The sequence below is a fragment of the Drosophila busckii genome, chromosome 3R (assembly GCF_011750605.1).
Source record: "Drosophila busckii strain San Diego stock center, stock number 13000-0081.31 chromosome 3R, ASM1175060v1, whole genome shotgun sequence".
Lineage (NCBI taxonomy): Eukaryota > Metazoa > Arthropoda > Insecta > Diptera > Drosophilidae > Drosophila > Drosophila busckii.
In genome coordinates, this window is record NC_046607.1 from 13,278,613 (window position 1) to 13,299,068 (window position 20,456).

A 20,456-nucleotide genomic window follows, 5' to 3' on the forward strand; every position below is an offset into this window, starting at 1 on the left:
GTGGGGTGGGGTGGGGTGGGGTTGCACTTACCTGCAGAAACATATCACCGTCCAGCAGGCCATGCTCAAAGGCGCCCAGCTCACGCGTCCTGTAGCCATCGTGTGCGTGTATGTGCGGCAGGACGCCATTCTCCTCCTTATCCTTATGCATAACAACTGCAAAGACAATGCCAAGAGCAAACTTTTAGTTTTTATGCGCTATTAATATTTAATGCCCGCTGCGCCATAAATAAAACTCGAAAACGCTTTACAACAGACGCAATTTTTGGGCATAACCATAGTTACTTCATAAAAATCCAATATAGCGTTAGTTACAACAAATATTTACAGCTGGCATGGAAAAGTACTAAAAATTGTTTATGGTGTCATTGTAATATTTTATGAGCGCCCCCAAAATGTAGAGCTGAGATGCCTGGTACCAACCCCGCAATGCCTAAGCAACAACCCTTGCCACCCACCCACCCTTCATGCCGCCATTTTACAAGTGATATATATATATATATATATATATGTTTGGCTTACACATTTCTCTAGCCTAGGCTGCTACTTTTTATAATAAATTTGTCACAAAAATTGATTTATGTGCGATAAACGATAAAAAGAAAGCAACAACTATATGCATAATACACACGATTTTTTGGGCGCTATAGCTTTGTCTGCTAGTTGGCTGAAATAAAATATGCCACGGCAGCTGATGTCATAAATTATGATTTTTATCAGAAATAATAAAATGTGAAAAAGAAATTATTAACACACACACACTCAGAACTGAGACGCCAGCGAAAATTAAAACAAAACCTAATTTACGCATGAAAAACGCGCTCGAGGCTCAAACTGCAGGGCAGCAGTAACAGCAGCAACCCTCGACTTCTCTCGGGGTTCGCATTTCAATTACACTGCGCCAAACGCAAGCAGCGCTTACCACTCATATTTTGCTTTAGTTAGTCTCACATTTTTTCAAGTGCAGTTTGGCTCTCTAATCTGTGCGCTGCTTTAGCTTTTTATCAAATTAACAAAAGTGGCGTTGGTGTGTTCATTTTAGTAAAAGTGCGATAAAACAAATAGTTGGCGTAATGTGGCCCAAACAAATTGCATCATGATGTGCGTGTGATTCCATTTCTAGTGACCCCCGCACTCGAAAGTCCTCGAAAGCTTTTAGAGCAAGTTTGCGGCCACTTGTGTAATTATTCATAATTTAATTAGGCTCACTTTACATTGTGCCCGCGTTGTTAGTTTGCTACATTAACTTATTATTATTATTATTATTATATTTTTTTATATGCATATTTTTTATTGCGTTGCCAGTTTCAGTTTCAGCTTCACGTGCATAAAGACATTTAATTAAGGCAAAGCGCAAAATCTGGCAGCAAATCAAAATACACTGGGACTGCAGTAAGGATCGTGTTGATATAAAAATTATCGTAGTCTATGCAAAATTCTGTGCATATTTCACACAAATTAAAAGCAAAGTTCGCTTAAGTTTAAGGCTTAAAGTTTTATTGCTTTAATTATTTAATCAGCGCATTTTAAACTTTGCTGTTTTTAGTTCTTCTTGTAGCTAAATATGCAGTTGCCTCAATACTAAGCGAATATTTGATTTAAATAGAAGAGAAATTTTTGAATCAATAATTTTTTAATCATTAATCATATTAATCATTAATCATTTCATTTAAAATTCCTTTGTTCTTAGTTTGTCTTGTGGCTTAAAATAAAATTGCATCACTACATTTCGAATATTTCATTTTAAAAGAGAAATCGTTTAATTTTCAGCACATTTGAGCATTTTGTGAATTGTTTTTAACTATAAATATGTATATAACACTCACTAGATTTATTTATTATATTATACTTTGTATATTAATAAAGCTTGTTAAATTTTAACTATAAAATCAAACCACTATAACTTAAGTCTAAGCATAAATGCAGCCAATTGTATTGCTCTTACCAAAGTGTATATGCTAGTCGTTTATTGTTGCTGTAATTCTTTTTGGGCGTGCTTAGCTGACATTTTATTGCACTTACGCGTAGTTTATGAACGTAAACCAAATTTACGACTACGCTGCTTTTGCTTTTGGGTTTTTCTTTTTATTGTTGTTGTTGTTGTGACAAATGCTTAAGTAAAAGAAGCGCCACCCCACAGCCCAAGCTGAGAGCATTGAATGTGCAGCATATAACTAAAAATCCACCACCGTTGCTCACATTGGTGGATGGAACGTAAATCTTGTTAAAGCAGCAAAAGCGCAAAATCTCAGCCACACACACAGACAAACATAAACATGGCGCACACACCCAACTGGCAGCACAAAAGAAAGGAAAATGTGTTTTGGAAAAAATATTGGAAAAGCGTGCGCAAGAGATAGAGCAACAAAATGGCGTCAATTATGCCGCTGCAACGAGCAGCGGCAGCAGCAGCAGCAGCAGCAGCGCAGCAGTCAAAATGGGGCGTGTCTCTTGGCACGGCATGGCGCAAACAATGAAATATAAAAAATAAAGTTTAAGTACTGACATTTTGGCAAATATTTTTGCGCTCATGCTGGGGCACATAAACAAATATGTCATGCAAATGTCAAACTCATCAGCAGCAGCAGCGATTGATTGAAAAACAAAATAAAAATTTTGACAGCTCAGGCGGGCAGCTGTCATTAAAATGACGAAATGGCGCAAGCTTTTTAGCTATGGCGATCGATTGATTAAGTTGAGCTAAAGCAGCAGGCATTAAAGTCTTTAAATTAAACTAGGCCTCTAGGCAATTGTACCTGTTGTTGTTGTTGGTACGGGTGTCAAGTCACGCAATGTTGTCTGCCCCAACACCCACACACACACACACACAAACAGCGGCAACTGCATGACAATGCGACGCCTCAACAATGAACCTGCTGCTGCTGTTGCTGTCAGGACTTTGACTATTACTTGCAATAGTGCAGCGCCTGACTGATTGCATGTCCTGCCGCCGACGCCAACGCCGCCAACGCCTGAGCCGGCTTGTCTGGCTAGCTAATGGCGGCCTAAGGAACTGGAGCAACGCACGAAAGTCATGTACACGAAAAATTGCTTTGCCGCATGTTTATAGGTTAAGAGCTAAGCCTTGGCCCCTTGGGGCTGTGTGTAGCGCAGCGCTGCATTGGCCGTGAGCTCCATTAACAAACGCTTAACGGCAATTTTGATAATAGCATAAATAGCCAAAGCATTAGCATTTGCATAGCCTGACCAAGTGACCTTGTTAACTGCGCCTGGCCAAAGTGTCGCATGTGCATAATAAAAAATTATGCGGCTGCTGCAATTGTAATAAGCTTAGAGTTGCCACACAGCGCAGTTGCAGTTGCAGTTGCAACTTCCCACGAAAACTGCAAGCTTAGGCAAAAACCAGTTGCAAGCTAGTTGCATTACTTAGAGACTAGTTACGAACTATTTATAAGCAGCTGTGGGAACTCTAAGGCGTTTCTCAGTCACAGTCTCAAATTTCCAGAAAGCTTTCCCATTGACAGCTTGAAAGCGTCTAATTGAGCAATACAGTGAGGACTGGCAAATGTGTAACTCGCACTTAAAAATATAAATAAAAATTATATTAACAATTAAAACTGCATCGGCATTGAAAATGTTACACAAAATCTTTAAAATTCAAGAATTTTATTTTTTACTCTTACTAACTCTTTTGTTTTGTTAACTAAAATGCAAGTAAGTTATAACTGTTAAACTAAACACATTAATAAAGTTACAAATTTGACGCATTTCAAGCCGTTTCAATTCATTTATTCAAATAAATTATAAAGCAAGCAAATTGGCCTAACAATGTTTAGGCTGCAGTCTAACTATTAAAAAAGCAATAACAGTAATCTTTGGTTACAACTTTAAGCATACAAATTGCATACAAAAAACAGTTGAAGTGAGTTTTATTATAAAAATTGTAAGTTAGGCATATAAAAATCAATAAATTTAAAAACAAAAACCTAATTTTTAAATAAATTTAATTTTAAATATTTTTTGTAACTAATTTCCACAAATAGATTTAATTTTAAATATATTTTGTAATCATTTTCCATAAAATTTAATAATAAAAACTTATTTTTTAAATAAATTTAATTTTAAATATTTTTTTGTAACCATTTTTTACAAAATTTTTAAAACAAAAACTTAATTTTAAATACTTTTTGTAATCATTTTCCATACAATTTGAAAACAAAAACTTCATTCTTAAATACTTTTATATTTAATTTTAAAAATTTGTTGTTCTTCTATCGTCGACTTTTCATAGTTGACACTAAATATAATTTTGAGTTGACAATTTTTAATCGAACGCTACGCTCTGCAGTTCTAACTCTTAGACTTAGCCTTAGTCTTAGGCTATGCCTAATTGCTTAATCATGCCAGCAAACTAAGTCAACCACTAACGCCTTAATATGTATATTAAGCTCCCTAGCAATTGTTATTGCTCAGCAATTATAATTTACGAGCGCTTACTGTTTAAACAAACTGAACGCAGTTAGTTTCCATATTATTTCGTTTGATTGCGTGCCTAGGACCAGAGAGACAATCAATTGTTACATTATATAAAATTTATATATAGCAGCGGTACAATCTATAAATTTTAGTACATTGCTTGCAGTTAATTACGCAACTCATCAATTAGTCGTGTCCAGGCTTTAGCTTGAAGCAATTGCAGTTACATTAAAATTGTACAAATTGCGCGTCTTAACAATTATTGCCAAGCCAAAAGGCGCCAGGCGCTTGGCCCAGCAATTATGGCCCTTTTAGATACAAAAGCAATAGCAACAGCAACAAATTTGTGTGTGTGTGTGTGTGGGGGTGGGGCTAGTTGCCCCTAGAACGAGCTCAAGACAATGGGCCATTAGCAGCGCGCTTTAATTATTTAGTTTTGCAACAAAACCAAACTAAAGACAAGCACAAGACAGAGACAGAGACAGAGACAGAGTTAGAGACAAGAACTAATGCTTGTGGCATGGTGCACATAATGTGTGACTAAGGTGGCAAGTCTATGTACATGGGCGTGGTGGTGGGGGGGCGAGTCTGGCCAAAATGAAAACGAACTTTGCTTGCTTTTTTTTTTCGGTATAGAGAAATTTGTTTTGTGTGTTAGTTTTTCTCTTTTTTCGCCTTTTCGTATCGCTTTTGCGCAAGTCAGGGTCAACAACTGCCCCTATATAGATGCAGTAGCTCTTTGTTGTTGTTGTTGTCTGCCTGAGCAACCCCCTGTGGCCCATTTGATGTGTATATACCAGAGGCTATAAAAGCTGCCTTATATAGCTCTAAACTTTTATATACATAGAAGTTTAGCATTGAGTGTGAGCAGCTCGAGCTGAGTCCAACTGACAGAGCTCATTATATAAATTGGCAGCTTTAAATGTTTGCAACGCATTAATTGCTAAATATATTATTTAACAAATTATCGCTGCTTATATAGTACACAGTATAGCTTTAGTATGCCATTTGGGTTTACAATGCGGCTAAGCGATTTTTAAGCAAGAAGTAGCGATTTGCTTGGCTTAACTAAGCTTAACAAATTTAAAGCAAAACAAAAAGCTAATTTTTTATAACTTTCAAATTGTATTTTCAATATTTTTTGTAGTCATTTTCATTGAATAAATAAATAAACAGCTGCAACTGCTGTTGAGTTAAGGTGCTAACTTTGTAGTGCAAGCTAATGTTAGCTAATAAACAATTTAAAATAAATAATAACACTGAGAATATTTAAAAGCTTGCAAAATCATAATTAGTATACAACTTAATGCAGTAATTGTAGATAATTAATAAACTTTATATGCAAAAGCAAATCTTATATAAAAATATATGAAGCAGCCGCTAGAAATTGCAGCCCCCTCTGAACTAAGCAATTTGTTGACTACGCCTATTATATTAATATAAGCTTAAGACTAGTTTTTTATTACAGATCTCTGCATTACGAATGTTAGTTTAATGCCAAGTTACCAACTGCTCTTGTTACCTGAAGCTGCTAAAAACAAAGCAAACTTTATTATCAATTGCTACAAGAAACAAACAACTAATCAAACTAAATAATTAAATATAAGCCCGCAGCTTATAAAAATTCAAACTGTGCTATTAAATTAGCTACGATATTTAATTTCATTAACTTGCAGTGACTGCTTCATGGATTTGCAAGCCATTAATATAATCTTTAGGGATAAGCATTGGTTGGGGTTGGGCCATATCCGATGCAGCGGCTGTCAAGTAATCGTATTGAGTGCTTACATATCTAATCCCAAATCAAAAGGGACACACACACACACACATAGACACGTAGACACACACACTAATTGTAAATTAAACGATCCTGATAATATCCGAAAAACATCAAGACAAACAAATAAAGCCAAACTGTAAACAAAACTTTGAACTGTGAACTGTGTGCGCGGGGTCGACGTTTTGTCAACCCCTCACACATACAAAGACACACACACACACCCACGCAGTAGTAGAGATAGGACACTGGGCACTCACCGGGGCACACGCCGCAACGGTTCTGGTCCATTAACCCGTCGTCGTCATTCCTTTGGGAAGGGCAAACAAACGAAATGCGCAAAGGCTACAAACAAATGAAAGGAGAGGAGAGGAGAGGAGAGGAGAGCAGAGGAGCGGAGCGTATTAAAAAGGAAACGTGCAGCGCGTGGCAGCTTTAGGTTTTTGGATTTGCCACTCCAGCAAGAAATATTTACTAGCCCACTAGTATTGATTCTAATACGAACAATGCAACCAAGTGGCACGTGGCATGAACTGTTGGCCAACAGTTTGCCATTGCAATTAACGCCCAACTTGGCTTGACCACTAATTGTCAAAATATTTACTCGACTGCGAGTGGCGCGCAGTCCTTCCCAGGACACGTGAGTCAGTTTCATAAACTAACTTTTCAAAAAAAAAAAAAAGTCAGAAACTTGCGTTTCATTGTTGCTACATTTTTTGCACTTAAACTTAATTAAGGCGCTGTGCCACCCCCTCCCCACCCCACGCTGTTAAATAAAGCAATTAAATTTGTATGTTTGTAATCGTTAAACAAAGCGAAATGCCATTGAACCAAAACTCTCTGCGCTGATAATAAAGCCATCAACAGTAGCAGCTCAAGTTCGTGCTCCTTTTATTGCAATGCGCTTAATTAATTTAAATTATACAAAGCACACAAACGCACAAGAAATGTACAAAATAATGCCAAAATATATACAACAGTCAGCCGATTTACCTGCACAACTTTAATGTACTAAAGAGAAAAAAGAAAAGCAGATGAAAAACTTTTGTTGCTTTTGCTGCGCTAAAACTTTGTGCTTAATCCGTCAACAGCACTAATTTCAACACGTGTATATGTATGTGTGTGTGTGTGTGTGTGCGCCCTGAGCTGGGACTGTGACTAGAATATTATAGCCCAAGCAGCAGGACTACCCGTGGCGGCGTTGAAATTAGTTTTGAATCATTTATGAGTCATGTTTAGGGTCTGGCAACATTCGGTGGCAGTTACCGTGCGGCAGCCACAACTGCCAGCATAATCGATTTAATAGGCTCGCGCCGTATGGCCTGGATATAGCTAAAGGCAACAGATTGGGGGTGGATGAGCTCTCCTAAGATAGCTTTGCACTCACCTTGAAAATAACTTTTGGTTCTTAAATAACTAACGGACAGCCTTAGTATGCTCAGTCGATCCAGTTTGCTTAGAATGTTCTGCTCAAAGGGCAGCAGCGAGGCAAGCAGATCCAGTTCGGCATTGAGCCGCTCCCGATGCCGTTTTGATGGATTGCTCTTAGTGACGCCATCCTTGGGCGGCGGCTTCAAGCTACAAATAGACAAAAAAAAATATATGAAATGCATGAAAACTGAAGTCAGCAGCGCACAGCTGACGCTTCAAAAAGGTCAAAAATTATTAATTGCAGTTATCAGTTACAGCGAGAGAGAAAATGGGAAAGTGTAAAAGACAACCCCTAATTGGATTATGAGCACTCGCAGGACTTGCTGGTGGTCCATTGGCTATAGCCACTTGGTCTGCTAATTACAAAAATTGTTGCTGCTTTTGCTTCTTTTTGTTTTGGCGCACATTTCCGCGAATCAAATCATAAAGCAACCAAGTCTAATTCGCTCTGCGTCTGTCCAATTAAATGCCATAAAAGCTGCTTGTAAATCCAAATGCTAAGCTCGCTGATATGATAGCCAAAGTCAGGGATTATAGTTGTCATAAATTGCTGCAGTCGTTTATGATACACAAAAGCTTTGCCGCTAATTCATATCTTAGCCCTAAGCGACTTAAGTCGAGCAGTTGTTGCATTTAGTTGGCTTAGTGAAGCTTTTTTTTATTTAGTTGCTTGCTGTGCTTTGGTTTTAATCATATTTGTGTCTCATCATTTTCATTGACATTATTACAAAGTTAATTGCTGTAATTATATATAATTGCTGTTGTAATTTATGAGCGACCCCTTTCAGGGTTAAGCCCCACAGCACCCCCCCGCTAACCAACAGCTGTGGCTCTTAAAAAATATTTGTCGTTTTAATATTTTCATTGTATTTTTTGCGTTGTTTAACAAACTTTTTGCTTCGCTGCACACACACACATACACATATACATACACATACGTGTGTGTGTGTGGCAGCTATTTAGCGCTGCAGGACATTCTGACATTAGCTTAAAAAAAAACGCTACGTATTTAACTTAATTGCCGCCTGTTTTTTTTAGCTGCTATAACTCAAACTAGCAGCAGCTTAAACTTATTTTTTTAAGTGTATGCGCTATACGTTTTTGCTTGTTAATTGTCAGTGGCATGTCCGTTTGTTGTCAACTACAGTACAACATGTGCCACAAATAGTTCATAGCCAATCTCTGTGTGTGGCAGGTGGCAAATAGCAACAATGCAACAATGCAACATTCTCGCGTCGTTGATAACGTTTGCCTGATAATTCATAAACAGTTAAGCCACTTAAGCATAGGAATGCAAAACTCTCAGACACACACACACAAATGAGCGTTAATTTATTTAATGAATTGCGAATTTTGTGCATATAAAAAAAAGAACTACGTAGCAATTACGCTAAACAAAGGGCAAGCTCAAAATAAAACTCGCTGAATTTAGAAAATTATTAGTCTGTGCCGCATACGAAGTTGAGGGTGAAACGATAAACGTCAATTGATCACACACACATTTATATATATACTATATAAACCCGACTAATAATAAGCCCAAAGAAATGTTTTTAATGATGCTAAGCAAACCGTTAGACGCATTGGAATGCAATTTGAATTAAGTCAGCGGCAACAAAAAAAATTGGTCAGTTGCTCAAATTAGAGTCCTAAATAAATTGAGGGCATTGCGGTAAATATTTCGTCTTACTGTTGTTAAATAAAATGTATAATTTTCTTATTATCTACAAGGCGCAAGAAAAACGCAAGACAAATGCCAAGAGCTAAGGAGAAAATGTAATAAAATGAATTCCATAAACAACTTTCCCAAAAATAAAAGAAAGCACACACACACACACACTTGTGTGTGCTTTTGTCTGCAGCAGGCGTCGGCGCTTTTGGGGTGGACCATAAAACGTCGCTGCTAAAATGGCGTAGAATCCTAGCGAACAAAGGATAACTGCATAGCTAGCTGCTCTGCTTGTGTATGTGTGTGTGTGTGTGTGTGTGTGTTGGCCACATTTCTTGCAAAAGTTCAGCCAAACTAGCCAGAGTGTGAGTTCTCGCCCGCAGCCATTTTTATTTAGAGCTCTACGTTCATTTCATTTCATTTTCATGCATTATTTTTGCCATTTTCGTTTAGCTGCTTTTCTTTAGCTTGTGCGCTCTCGCTCGCACTCGTTGTTTTTCCTTTTTGCTGCTTTTTTTAGTTTTCCCAGAGACCATTATGAAATGAATTGCTTTTAAAGAAATTACAATGCGGCAAATGCGCTGCCCCAAAGGTCTGACATTTGCTTTTTCAATATTTCAGCGCAATGCAATTAGCAGCTTAAGCTATATATAGCTTAATATATATACTAAATATGATTTGCTAAAAGTTCTGCATTGATCTTGAACTCGGTTTAATAACTTTCGCGCCTAGTTTAGAACTTTATGCTGTGTAGCTGCTGCAGCTGTTGCTGCTGCTGCTGTTGTTGTTGCTGCTTGTTGTTGGCTGTTGCTGTTGGTGTCAAGGGTCGACAGCACTGGGGCTTTGGGTTAGACGTCTGTCTGGCTGCTTGTTATGTTGATGTGTTTATAAACAAATGACACGCAATCCTTTGTGGGCGTTGTAGGCGTAGCACGTGAGTTTAACTCGTTTTTCTTGCGTTTGCATGCCAAACATTAAGCATACGCAATGTGCGCCTCGATCGCGTTTGGCGCGAAAATCTTACACACACATACAAACACACTAATTCATTCATACTGCAAACAGCTGGACAAGAGCGAGTCAACATTGCGTATGCGTGCCTCGTTCTGCTGCGTGCCACAAAACTGCAGCAGCGGCAGCGGCAGCAACAGCGGCTTTGTCTCTCCGTCTGGCAGCTAAAAACGCAAAGTAGCGTGTCTCATGTCCAAAACACACACATACAAAAACAAATAACATGCCTTATATATGCGCATTGTAGGCGTCGACGCAACAATTACAACAACAACAGCAGCAGCAACAGCAACAACAATAGCGACAACACCAGCTGTGCGGCCAACACTTTTACTGTCTGGCACAATTTTTAGCAAACTAATTTTATTTTGCATGTGCACGCCGCATACACAAATGTGTGTTAGTGTGTATTAGTGTGTGTGTGTGTGTGTTTTATTTCAAGTGCATGTTGCTCATTACAGCCTTGCCAAAGGGCATTGCAACATGACAATTTGAGCCGTAGCTAAATTTTTATAAGCCGCCCTTTTATTGCTTAAGATTTATGGCCATTCATTTGTACAATTGTTGAACAAAAGAAAGCTGAATTTGTATTATGCCAAGCTAAGCTAAAAATAGAAATTGTAGGCAAGGAATATTTCATGTTTGAATATTTTAGTGCTTCATTTCTTTTGGTTTAAGCTAAAGCTGATTTAAATATAAATCTATGAAAAATATAAAAATTAAATCAAGCAGCTGGACATAATAAAAGTTATTTAGACTTATATATTAAAGTTGTTTTAACTTTTATTTTGTACAGCTGCATGCTAGAATTAATTTTTATATTTTTAATAGATTAATACTTAAGTCAGCTTTAGCTTAAACTTAAATCAGCTGCTCGCTTAGGTTTAAAAATTGATTATAACTTTTTATAAGCTTGCAGTAATTATTTATAACATATATGCCATAAGCTACACATTTATATTTATTTATTGATTTATGTAATGTCAACAACTGTTCAGCATATGCTTAAACTTAAACTTTAACTTATACAATAAATATTTATAACATATTCTATTCATTCTTTTTATTTTTTTATATTTTTATATTTTATACCAAATTCTTTAAAGTCCTAAGTTATTTAATGCTTTGTATATATATTTATATTTTATTTTTTTATATTTTTTCTAAATTTTGTATAAGTATTTGAAACATTTGCTTTGCTTATCTGCTGAGCTACAAATTTCATTTCATTTGCATTAAATTCTTCTGCAATTCAACAATCTTTTATTTTTTTTTCTAACTTAGCTAATCAAACTTTATACTATTTTTTATACTTTGCTGTTTATTCTTATGCTAACTATTAAATTAAATATCATTTATAGTGCATTTATTTGCTATTAGATTGTTAAAGTTTTGCATGCTTACAGTTTTAAATATTTTATTTCCATACGCTTTTAAAATAAATTGCTGACTCCGACTGCTTAGCAGTTGATTCATCAATAACAAATGCCACGATCAGCCACGCTTAAGTTAAAATATCAGCAATTTAACATCTCACACACACACAAGCATACAATAAATGTAAAATATTTGCATTTTGTTGTATGTCACAATTAATTGAATTTGCATGCCCAACAACAACAGCGAGTTAAAAAACGAGACAAAAATGTCAACAGAGAGTGGAAATGTCAAAACAAAAAAAACGCAAAAAACAAAGTTAAGCGCCATTTAAAGAAGCTGTCAGCGCAAAACATGAAATTAAAATTGCTACCGTTGCAACAGTTGCAACAGCAGCAGCAACAGCAGGGCCCACTTAAAACAACAACAAGTTGAACTGGGAACAAGTGACTTAATCTATGGACCACTTAATGGATCTGCGCCAAATTCACGCATAAATTTCGCCGTTGCCATTGCTGTTGAGTTGGGTGAGAAAAGCATAGCGCGCTGAGCTGTTAAATTTAACGAGGAGGCCCCGAGAGAGCCTCCAACTCATTAATTTTGTCAACCGAAAATACAAAAGCAAAAAGCTAAAAATCGTTTGTCGAATCGCAGTAGCTGCCTCGAAGCTCGAACTGGACTACAAAACGATCGCGCCGCAGTCGCTACAGATAACAAGCCAGTCACTATACGTATGTATATGTGTGTGTGTGTGTGTGTGTAGGCCAGGTTCAGGACCCCGCGCTAATCGTCGCAGCGCTCTAAGCGAAGCGCAGAGATACGCAAAGTCTTCGTCGCTTCTTCAATGGCAAAACGAATTAAGTTGTTAACGCATTATTTGCATATTTGCAATGCGGGCTACATTAAGATGCCTGCATTTGCATATTAATTGTGCAAAACAATTTTACAAAACACTCAAGTGACACTTGCAACATGCAGCGAGGATGTGGCTGTGGCCAGCAGCTAATGAAGTGATTAATGTGGCTAACAGCGGTTGCTTTGAAGTGGGCAGAAAAAAATCTAATAAAATTTAGCAAAATTAAGTAAAGCATATACAACAAATACTAAGCATATGCTTATAAAAAATATTAGTAATATTAACTTAAAGTTATTATTAAAATTCTATTAGAGTCGAAACTATTAGATTTTTAATTTCGAACTTGCCTAAGCAAACTTTTTATAATTTGTATGCTTTGCTATTGAGTTATAAATTAAACAAAAAACAATAATAAAACAATAAAGCAAAATTTAGTAAATAATATGCTACAAATATTGCGTAAAACTGTATAAAAAATATTACAAAATTTTTGCAATGAAAGAAATTTATTAAAATGCGTTTAGAATTGAAACTTTTAGATTTTTGATTTCGTTTTAATTAAACTTTGTACTATTTTTTATGCTTTGCTGTTGAGCTATAAATTAGGCAATAAACAATAAAGCATAAATAATAAAACTATAAAGCAAAATTAGATAAAGCATATGCAACAAATACTGCGTATAAATTTATTAAAATTATTAATAAATATGTGCAATGAAAGAAATGTATTAAAAATTCTTTAGGAGTAAATTTGTAATTTCGGACTTGCCTAAGCAAACTTAATACTATTTTTATGCTTTGCTGTTGAAATATCATAAAACAATAATTTTTTTAAATTTAATTTTATATATACTAGGCAACTTGCAGCTGCAATAGCAGCAGCTAATGAATTGATTAATGCCGCAGCTGCTTTGAAGTTGACAAAAAAATCTAATAAAATTAAGCAAGTTTAAGTTTAGTGCACAACTTTAAAGTTAGTAACAGCAATTGCCTAGACACACACGCAGTACATAAATCTATAGTTAGTTGTAGCTTTCAGCTTTGAGTTCTGAGTTGTATATATAATTTTATGATTGTGCCAAAGGCAGCGCCCGGCAAAAGTATAACGTCAACTATGCCAGCAATAACAACAACAGTTGTGGCAACAACAACAACAACAACAACTAACTTGGCTGGCAGTGTGGCAAAAGCAACTCATTTATTTTATCGATTAAACATTTTTGCGATTCGCGCAGCGGAATCTTGAATAAGCCAAAGCGGCTTGTTGTTGTTATTTCTTACGAACGACGCTTGGAAAAATGTATCTATCTACACACACACACAGACACACACACACACACACACACATTAATGCTATATATATGTGTATGTGTATGTGTGTGTGTTTGAGCTTAGTCGGGGCGACATCAAAGCGCCTGGCGCAGCAACTTTGAAAACCTTTTGACAGCTGTTAAGGAGCAGCAAGCAAGGAGTAAGCACAGGAAGCGCCGAGTGGAGCAGCCAGCCAGCCAGCCAGCCAGCCAGCAGCAGCAGCATATAAGTAGCTTGGTAGCAACTAGCAACGCTTGTGGCATTGGTTCCACCCTTGGCTTGCCACAGAGCGAACGAGCGCGCGCGCGTGGGCGCGGCCTGCTTTTTTTTTTCTTTCTGCTTCATTTTTTTGGGGGGCGTCTACACTACGTGTGTGTGTGTGTGTGTGTGTGTGTGTGCGCTAATGATGAGCTGGCGGCCTCCAAGCAACGTCGCAGTCATCATTCAAACATTTATCATTTATGCATGGCATAATTATAAATATTATATTTGATTTCTCAACGTAGAACGTAAAACTGAAACAAATAACGCGCGACTATAAAATTCACTCTCAGGCGCTCCCCTCCCCACCCAGCACCACAATGAAAAGTATCACCTGCCCAGTTATCATGTAGTACTACACCCTGGACTTGGCCAGAACGCTCCACTTCAGCGCACACTATAAACTATAGAGCGAGAGCGACAGAGCGAGCGACAGAGCGAGCGAGTGAGTGCGTTGGCTGCTGCTTTCGTCCTGCTGCGAACTGCGCCCTTCGCTGTTCGCTGTTCGCTGGCTGGGGTGAAATTTTATGGAACGCTTTTGGTTAATTCAAAATTCTTTTGTTTTGCTTTTAGCCAAAAGGCAAAGAGCACAAACTAGGCGCGTTTCGTTTACACTGCAAGAAAATGCAATAGCAAATGCGCGCAGACTTTTTCGCTTATGAATTTTCGCTTATGCATATGAATTACATCAAAAATTGCATTTAATTAGAATAAAAGTGTAAAACTGCAACAAAAAATCAAAAAATGAATTCAATTTGAATTAAAATGCATAGAATGAATTTAGTTTAAGCTAATGTATTTGCTTAATTAATATAATTGTAGCTTAGAATACAAAAGCCTTAAGGCAGTTTAATTCAGTTTAAATTAAATAAGCTGAATGCATTGAAAAACAAATTCAAATTCAAAAAGGCATAAACTCAATATCAAAATAATTCTTTAAGAGTGGAATTGAAAAATTAGAATTAAAAAATGCATTCAATTTGAATTAGAATTTAAGGAATTATTATTTATTTATTATAGTTGTAGCTTAGGAGCAACAAAGGCCTACTGCCAATTTAATTTAGTTTCAATTAATTAAGTTGAATGCATATAAAATAAAAATTCAATTTGAATTTTAAAAGCAATTGAATAAATTTCAAAATAATTCTTTAAGAGTGCAGCTAAATTCAAGAATTAAATAGACTCCATTTATTCATTACTGAGCGCATTCTATTTACTGCTTCCAAATTTGTCTCAGTGCAAGGCTTGACCAGCGGGCAGGTGGTAAATTTTTTGTGGCTTATGGATTAGCTGCGACTGCTACACAAAAAAAAACTGTTAAAAGTGAATTGAAGGATTGGCCCAAGGGTTGCGCGCGCGCTGCGGCTGAGGAGTTCACTGACATAGACACAAAGTACACAGATGCAAGTTGAACTGTTGACATTAAGAGTCGTTTAGCAAATGTTGTTGGGGCAAAGCGTTTTAGCACCTACTGTGCAGTTAGAGCTGACAGCAATGGCGCTTGGCTTAGGCATGCAGGCCAAAAGAGAAAGAGAGTGCGCGAGCTAATGGCTTGGCCACGCCCTGCCGCCCACAAAAAAAAAACCAAAGCTTAACATATGGAGCAGCACTATGCAGGCTTCGATACGCTGCATTACGCAATGGTGTTAATTACTAACACACACATAGACACAGAGCTAGATAATCGCCTAGACAGACAGAGAGACAGACAAAGTAGCAAACTAAATGAAATGATTTTGAGCTTGGTAAATGGAAACTCGCGCTCAACTTTAACTGAATTAGTATATTTCGATTAATGAACTGCTGTTGCAGCTTATCTAGTATCAAACTTACTCTTGCTTTCACTCTCACAGCGCCCCCCGTCTCGCCCAGCAGCGTTAGTTTGTGTGTGACTGTAATTAAGCAAAACAGCCCTGGGACTGATACACTTTTAACCCCATATGAACTCTGGCTAAAGACGCCGCAGCAGTTGCAGTTGCAGTTGCAGCAGCAGCAGCAGCAGCAGCAGCAGCGCAGGCGCAACTAATGAGCAGTACCCACCACCTGGCCAACTGTTGTTGTCTATCGCCCTTTTGGTCAATTTGCCGACAATCTACCGAACTTGCAGCGAAAACTTCAACATTGGGAAAATTTATGTGTGGCATATGGTCAGCTGCCACACGCTGACCACCACTCAGGCTCGGCCCACAGGCAACATATGCCACAGGGCGCTTGGTGAGAACCTTGAGTTTATCCAGAGCTACTCAATTGCCAACTAATTAGAATTTCTCTATTGGCAACTGTGTTGCAATCAATACTACAACTGCAACATAAACAACACAACACGCTGATAATCAATAAAGCAAAAGCAGGACTTATATCCATAACAACCAACAAGTGGAACCAACAACCAAACCAAACTAAACTAAAAAGTCGCTGCCGCTGCAATTCAACTTCAACTTGCTGCTTGCTTCGGCTTTTAGTTGTTGCCAATGTTGAACTCTAACTACTTGTGGTAATTGCTAAAGCTACTACCAGTGCCCTCGACACCAGCGAAGCATGGCCAGCAATTAAAAGGTGTGCGCCAAGCTAAGAGAACGCAATAGGCCTTAAGTTAGGGTAATCTTCAGCGATTAAAGCAGGCGCAGAGCCAGTTAGCCAACTAAAAGAATGCTAAATGCTCACAACAACAATAACAACAACAAAAAACAGTTATATTAAACGTTTTTACAGTAGCACAATTTCAAGCGAAATGCAAATTCAGCGTACGCAGAAGTAAAATTATATTTATGCTTAGCTTACAAGTTGAGCTGCTCAATTGAAAGTGGATAGAACTTGAAATAGAAATACTTAATATTTTTTAAAAATATATAATACTGCAGCTTACTATGCTAATAATTATGTTGTCTAGAAAAACTTTTGCTTTATGCAATATTTGAAAGTAAAGTATTAAAGTTAGTTGCAATGTATTTTAGCAAGTTATGCATTTGATGCTTGTTCATATCAAAGTGTATTAGCGTATTATATGCTCATTGCTCTTATATTTTAGTAACTGACTTAAGCATGTTCTTATTAATCTGCGCTACAAATATGTTATGCAACCAAAATGTTGCAACTTTCGATATGCGCCAAATAAATTCTTTTTGCTCTTATTTATATAATTTATTTATTTATTTTAATTGTAGCCTAGAATTAAATTCTAAACTACAATTGGTATAGCCAGAGCAACAAAGACCTTCAGGCTATTTTTTACATAATTAAAATTATGTTTTATATTAAATTGTATATTCATTCATTCATTTTTTATGCAATTTGAAGTGTCTTTTATATGAATTTGCCTTGCATTTCAGTTTAAAGTTAATACAATAAACTTTTAATAAAATATACATATAAAAAATACTAGTCTTTGCATATTGAGCACTCGCTAAAGAGTCTTTGCCGTCTTAATTATATTTATGCCATTTTCAATGCTTATTTAATTCTGCTCTATCTACTATTTCAATTTACTCAAAATAAAATGCTTAATTTACATATTTCTGTACAAATATTTACAAATAAATTCCAGCAAGTGTTAGCAAAGTTTTGATGAGCGTTACACGCTTTTACTTATAAATTTCTACTGCATAAGTTAGACGCAAACTGTTTGATTTGGCCTAAAATTGAGACGTCAATTTGGGGTGGATTTTGAACATTTTAATTTCAAGCCTGACTTTGCAGCCTTTTAAGCAATTTACTAAAAGCAAATAACGTACTTATAGCTTAAAACATATATTCTAGCCCAATAACTGAGCGCACAAATGCTTTAAATAATGCTTGTCAATTGAGCAGCCTATGCGGCGTATGCTTAATATGTTAATGCAGCTGTCGGTCGCTTTGCTTGTGTTTGTTGTTTGTTGCATAGGCAATTAAAATAGCAAAAATGTACTTTGAGCAGACACATTTTGATCGTTTCATTAAAACATAAATTTTCTATGTGCAGTGAAAAGGGTGAAGTGAACTGCAAGTGAAGCACTTAATTGCAGGTGTGCATGGCAAGGTGACAATTTTGCGTCAGTCGAGCGAGCCCAACACAGAACACACAAAAAAAAGGGGAAGGGACAAGCTGCGCAGCATTTTGGCGAGAAGTAATTGTTTTTTAAGCCACACGGTCACTGCAAATTATGCATGCGGCCTGTCGATGAATGCACAGCATAAAAAAGGGAAGTGAACGACGAGCAAATACGCTGCAAATATAAATATATATGACAAAAGAAAAAATGTTTTGATAGTAGCAACGGATATACAATATTGAATGCATTTTATTTAAACTGAATTTTGATTTTCAATTCTTGTGTTTGATAATTTAATTTAAACAAGCAACAAACAATTCAAACTTAATCTAGATATATAGAAAACTGCATTTAAATCAAATTAGCTGTTTACTTTATGAATTATATGTATATTGTTATAGTTCCTTATTCAAAACTTTGAAATTGAATTTTTATTTTAAATGCATGCAGCTGTTTTAAATTCAAACTGACTGCATGCTTTGAATTCTAATAGCTTGGCCTAAACACATCTCTTTAGACTATAATAAATTAATAAGCTTAGGCAACTCCAGCGTAGTCGCTGCTGTGTCTGCTGATCAGTTCGACTTGCAATTATAGTGCACACAGTTGTGGGCGTGTCCTGCTGCTGTCGCTTATTTTTTTGCTGTTGTTGCTGTTGCGTCTTACTTCGTCGCGTGTAGTTGTTATTTAATAATTTTACAAGTATTTTGCCTACATTAAAAGCAAGTTAAGTACACAAAATTATCAGAAATTATATGCACTTTTGGACAACAGCAGTAGCAACTTTAGCGGCGATACTTCTGATCTTGACGCAGCGATAAGTCAAGGCAATAGAGCTGAGTGGAGTTGAAGTTGACCACCCTGAGTGCCGCCTGTAGCTTGGGCTACTGTAATTTCACGCAACTCTGCCGACATGCATAATAATAATATTCACATTATATGCACATTGCATATATACAAGCTTAAGTTAGCTGTTAGCGGCGTTAAGTATACGCAGCGTGAGACACACACACACACAAATCGAAGTTCATTAATAATCCAAAGACCAGTAGCTCATACAAATGGCGTTTGCTGTTTATGTGTGTGTGTGTGTTTGTGTGTGGGCATCATTTATCAGTAGCGCAGCTAACAAGCCGCAGATTGATGGCAACAACAACAAAAGTTGCCACACAATTGACTGTGCAACAAAGTGCAGCCAATCGCGTTCATTGATTGATATCTTTCAGCTATAACACAACCCACACACACAGACACATACATACAGCCACTTGCTACTGCATCAAGCTCCCCTGTGGCGTCTCTCGACTCACCTTTTGCCATTGCGTCGCCTGCGCTTGGTGGCGTAGACGGTGCCCAGTTGGCTCATTGCAAGGGCGGAGTTCGTTATGGTCGCCGTTGTGAATGATTTTGCTCCGTCGTCGTTTTATTTTTTTTTTTATTTATATATATTTTTATTTTTTTGCTGTTCTTTTGCTGCGATTTTGAAGGCGTTCTACAGTTGTGGCGCCTCTTGTTGTTGCAAGTTCTTGATTTTGCTTTGATTTGTAATTGCTTTTTATTTATTGTTATTGTTATTGTTATTGTGAATGTTGCACAGACACTCCAGCTGCGTCTTGAGCTTGCGTAGTTCGTAAATGCCACAAGTTAACATCACGACTTACATTTTGTTTGCCGCTGCTTTGTGCTTTTGATTAATATTTTTGTTTATTTATTGCACTGTCGATACATTAAGCGATGCATAAGTAACTGCAGTTGAAAATATTGATAAAGATAATGATAAGTTTAAAGCAATTTTACAACTAATTTACATTCTGAATTTAACAAATGAAAGCTTCGTTCATTAATAAAATCTAACATTGAAAATGCAATGAATATTTTTATAACATATCTGTTTAGATATAAAAATTCAATGTATATTTTTTTAAATTTATACATTATGCAAAGTTTAAATTTCTTTCTTTATGTGAATAAATTTATGTGAATTTTAAAAATATATAGCTGCGTTCATTAATAAAATCTAACATTAAACAATTATGTGCTATATAATGCAATGAATTTAGACATAATAAAATTCAATTCATATTTTTTTTGTTTTCTTTATCAGTTTATCAGCCTAAATTTATGTGAGCATCTGCTTATGTATTTGAATTGTTTGTTTTGCTGTATTTGTTATGTTTGCAACACTTTTGTTTAACACTTGCACGCATTTGTTGCTTTGATTTGTTGTATTGTTGTTGTTGTTGTGATTGTGTTGACAAAGTTAACGACGCATGCAACAAATCAGGCAACACGCAAATC

General features: G+C 36.6%; 1 protein-coding gene across 6 annotated transcripts in view; it reads right to left on the reverse strand.

Annotated features, from left to right (window-relative positions):
- The window catches only part of LOC108604368 (single-minded homolog 2), a 29,047-nt gene that overhangs the window by 7,954 nt on the left and 637 nt on the right, over window positions 1-20,456 (reverse strand). For 4 of the 6 annotated variants that reach the window (XM_017993815.1, XM_017993812.1, XM_017993810.1 and 1 more), the window contains exons 2-4: window positions 19,469-19,904; window positions 7,602-7,792; window positions 32-156 (exon numbers count right to left, since the gene is read on the reverse strand). In XM_017993815.1, coding sequence (XP_017849304.1) covers window positions 32-156; window positions 7,602-7,792; window positions 19,469-19,524 — 372 coding nt within the window. In that variant the 5' untranslated portion in view covers window positions 19,525-19,904. The remainder of the gene's footprint in view (window positions 1-31; window positions 157-7,601; window positions 7,793-19,468; window positions 19,905-20,456) is intronic. The other 2 variants (XM_017993814.1, XM_017993813.1) reach the window with 2 other exon arrangements.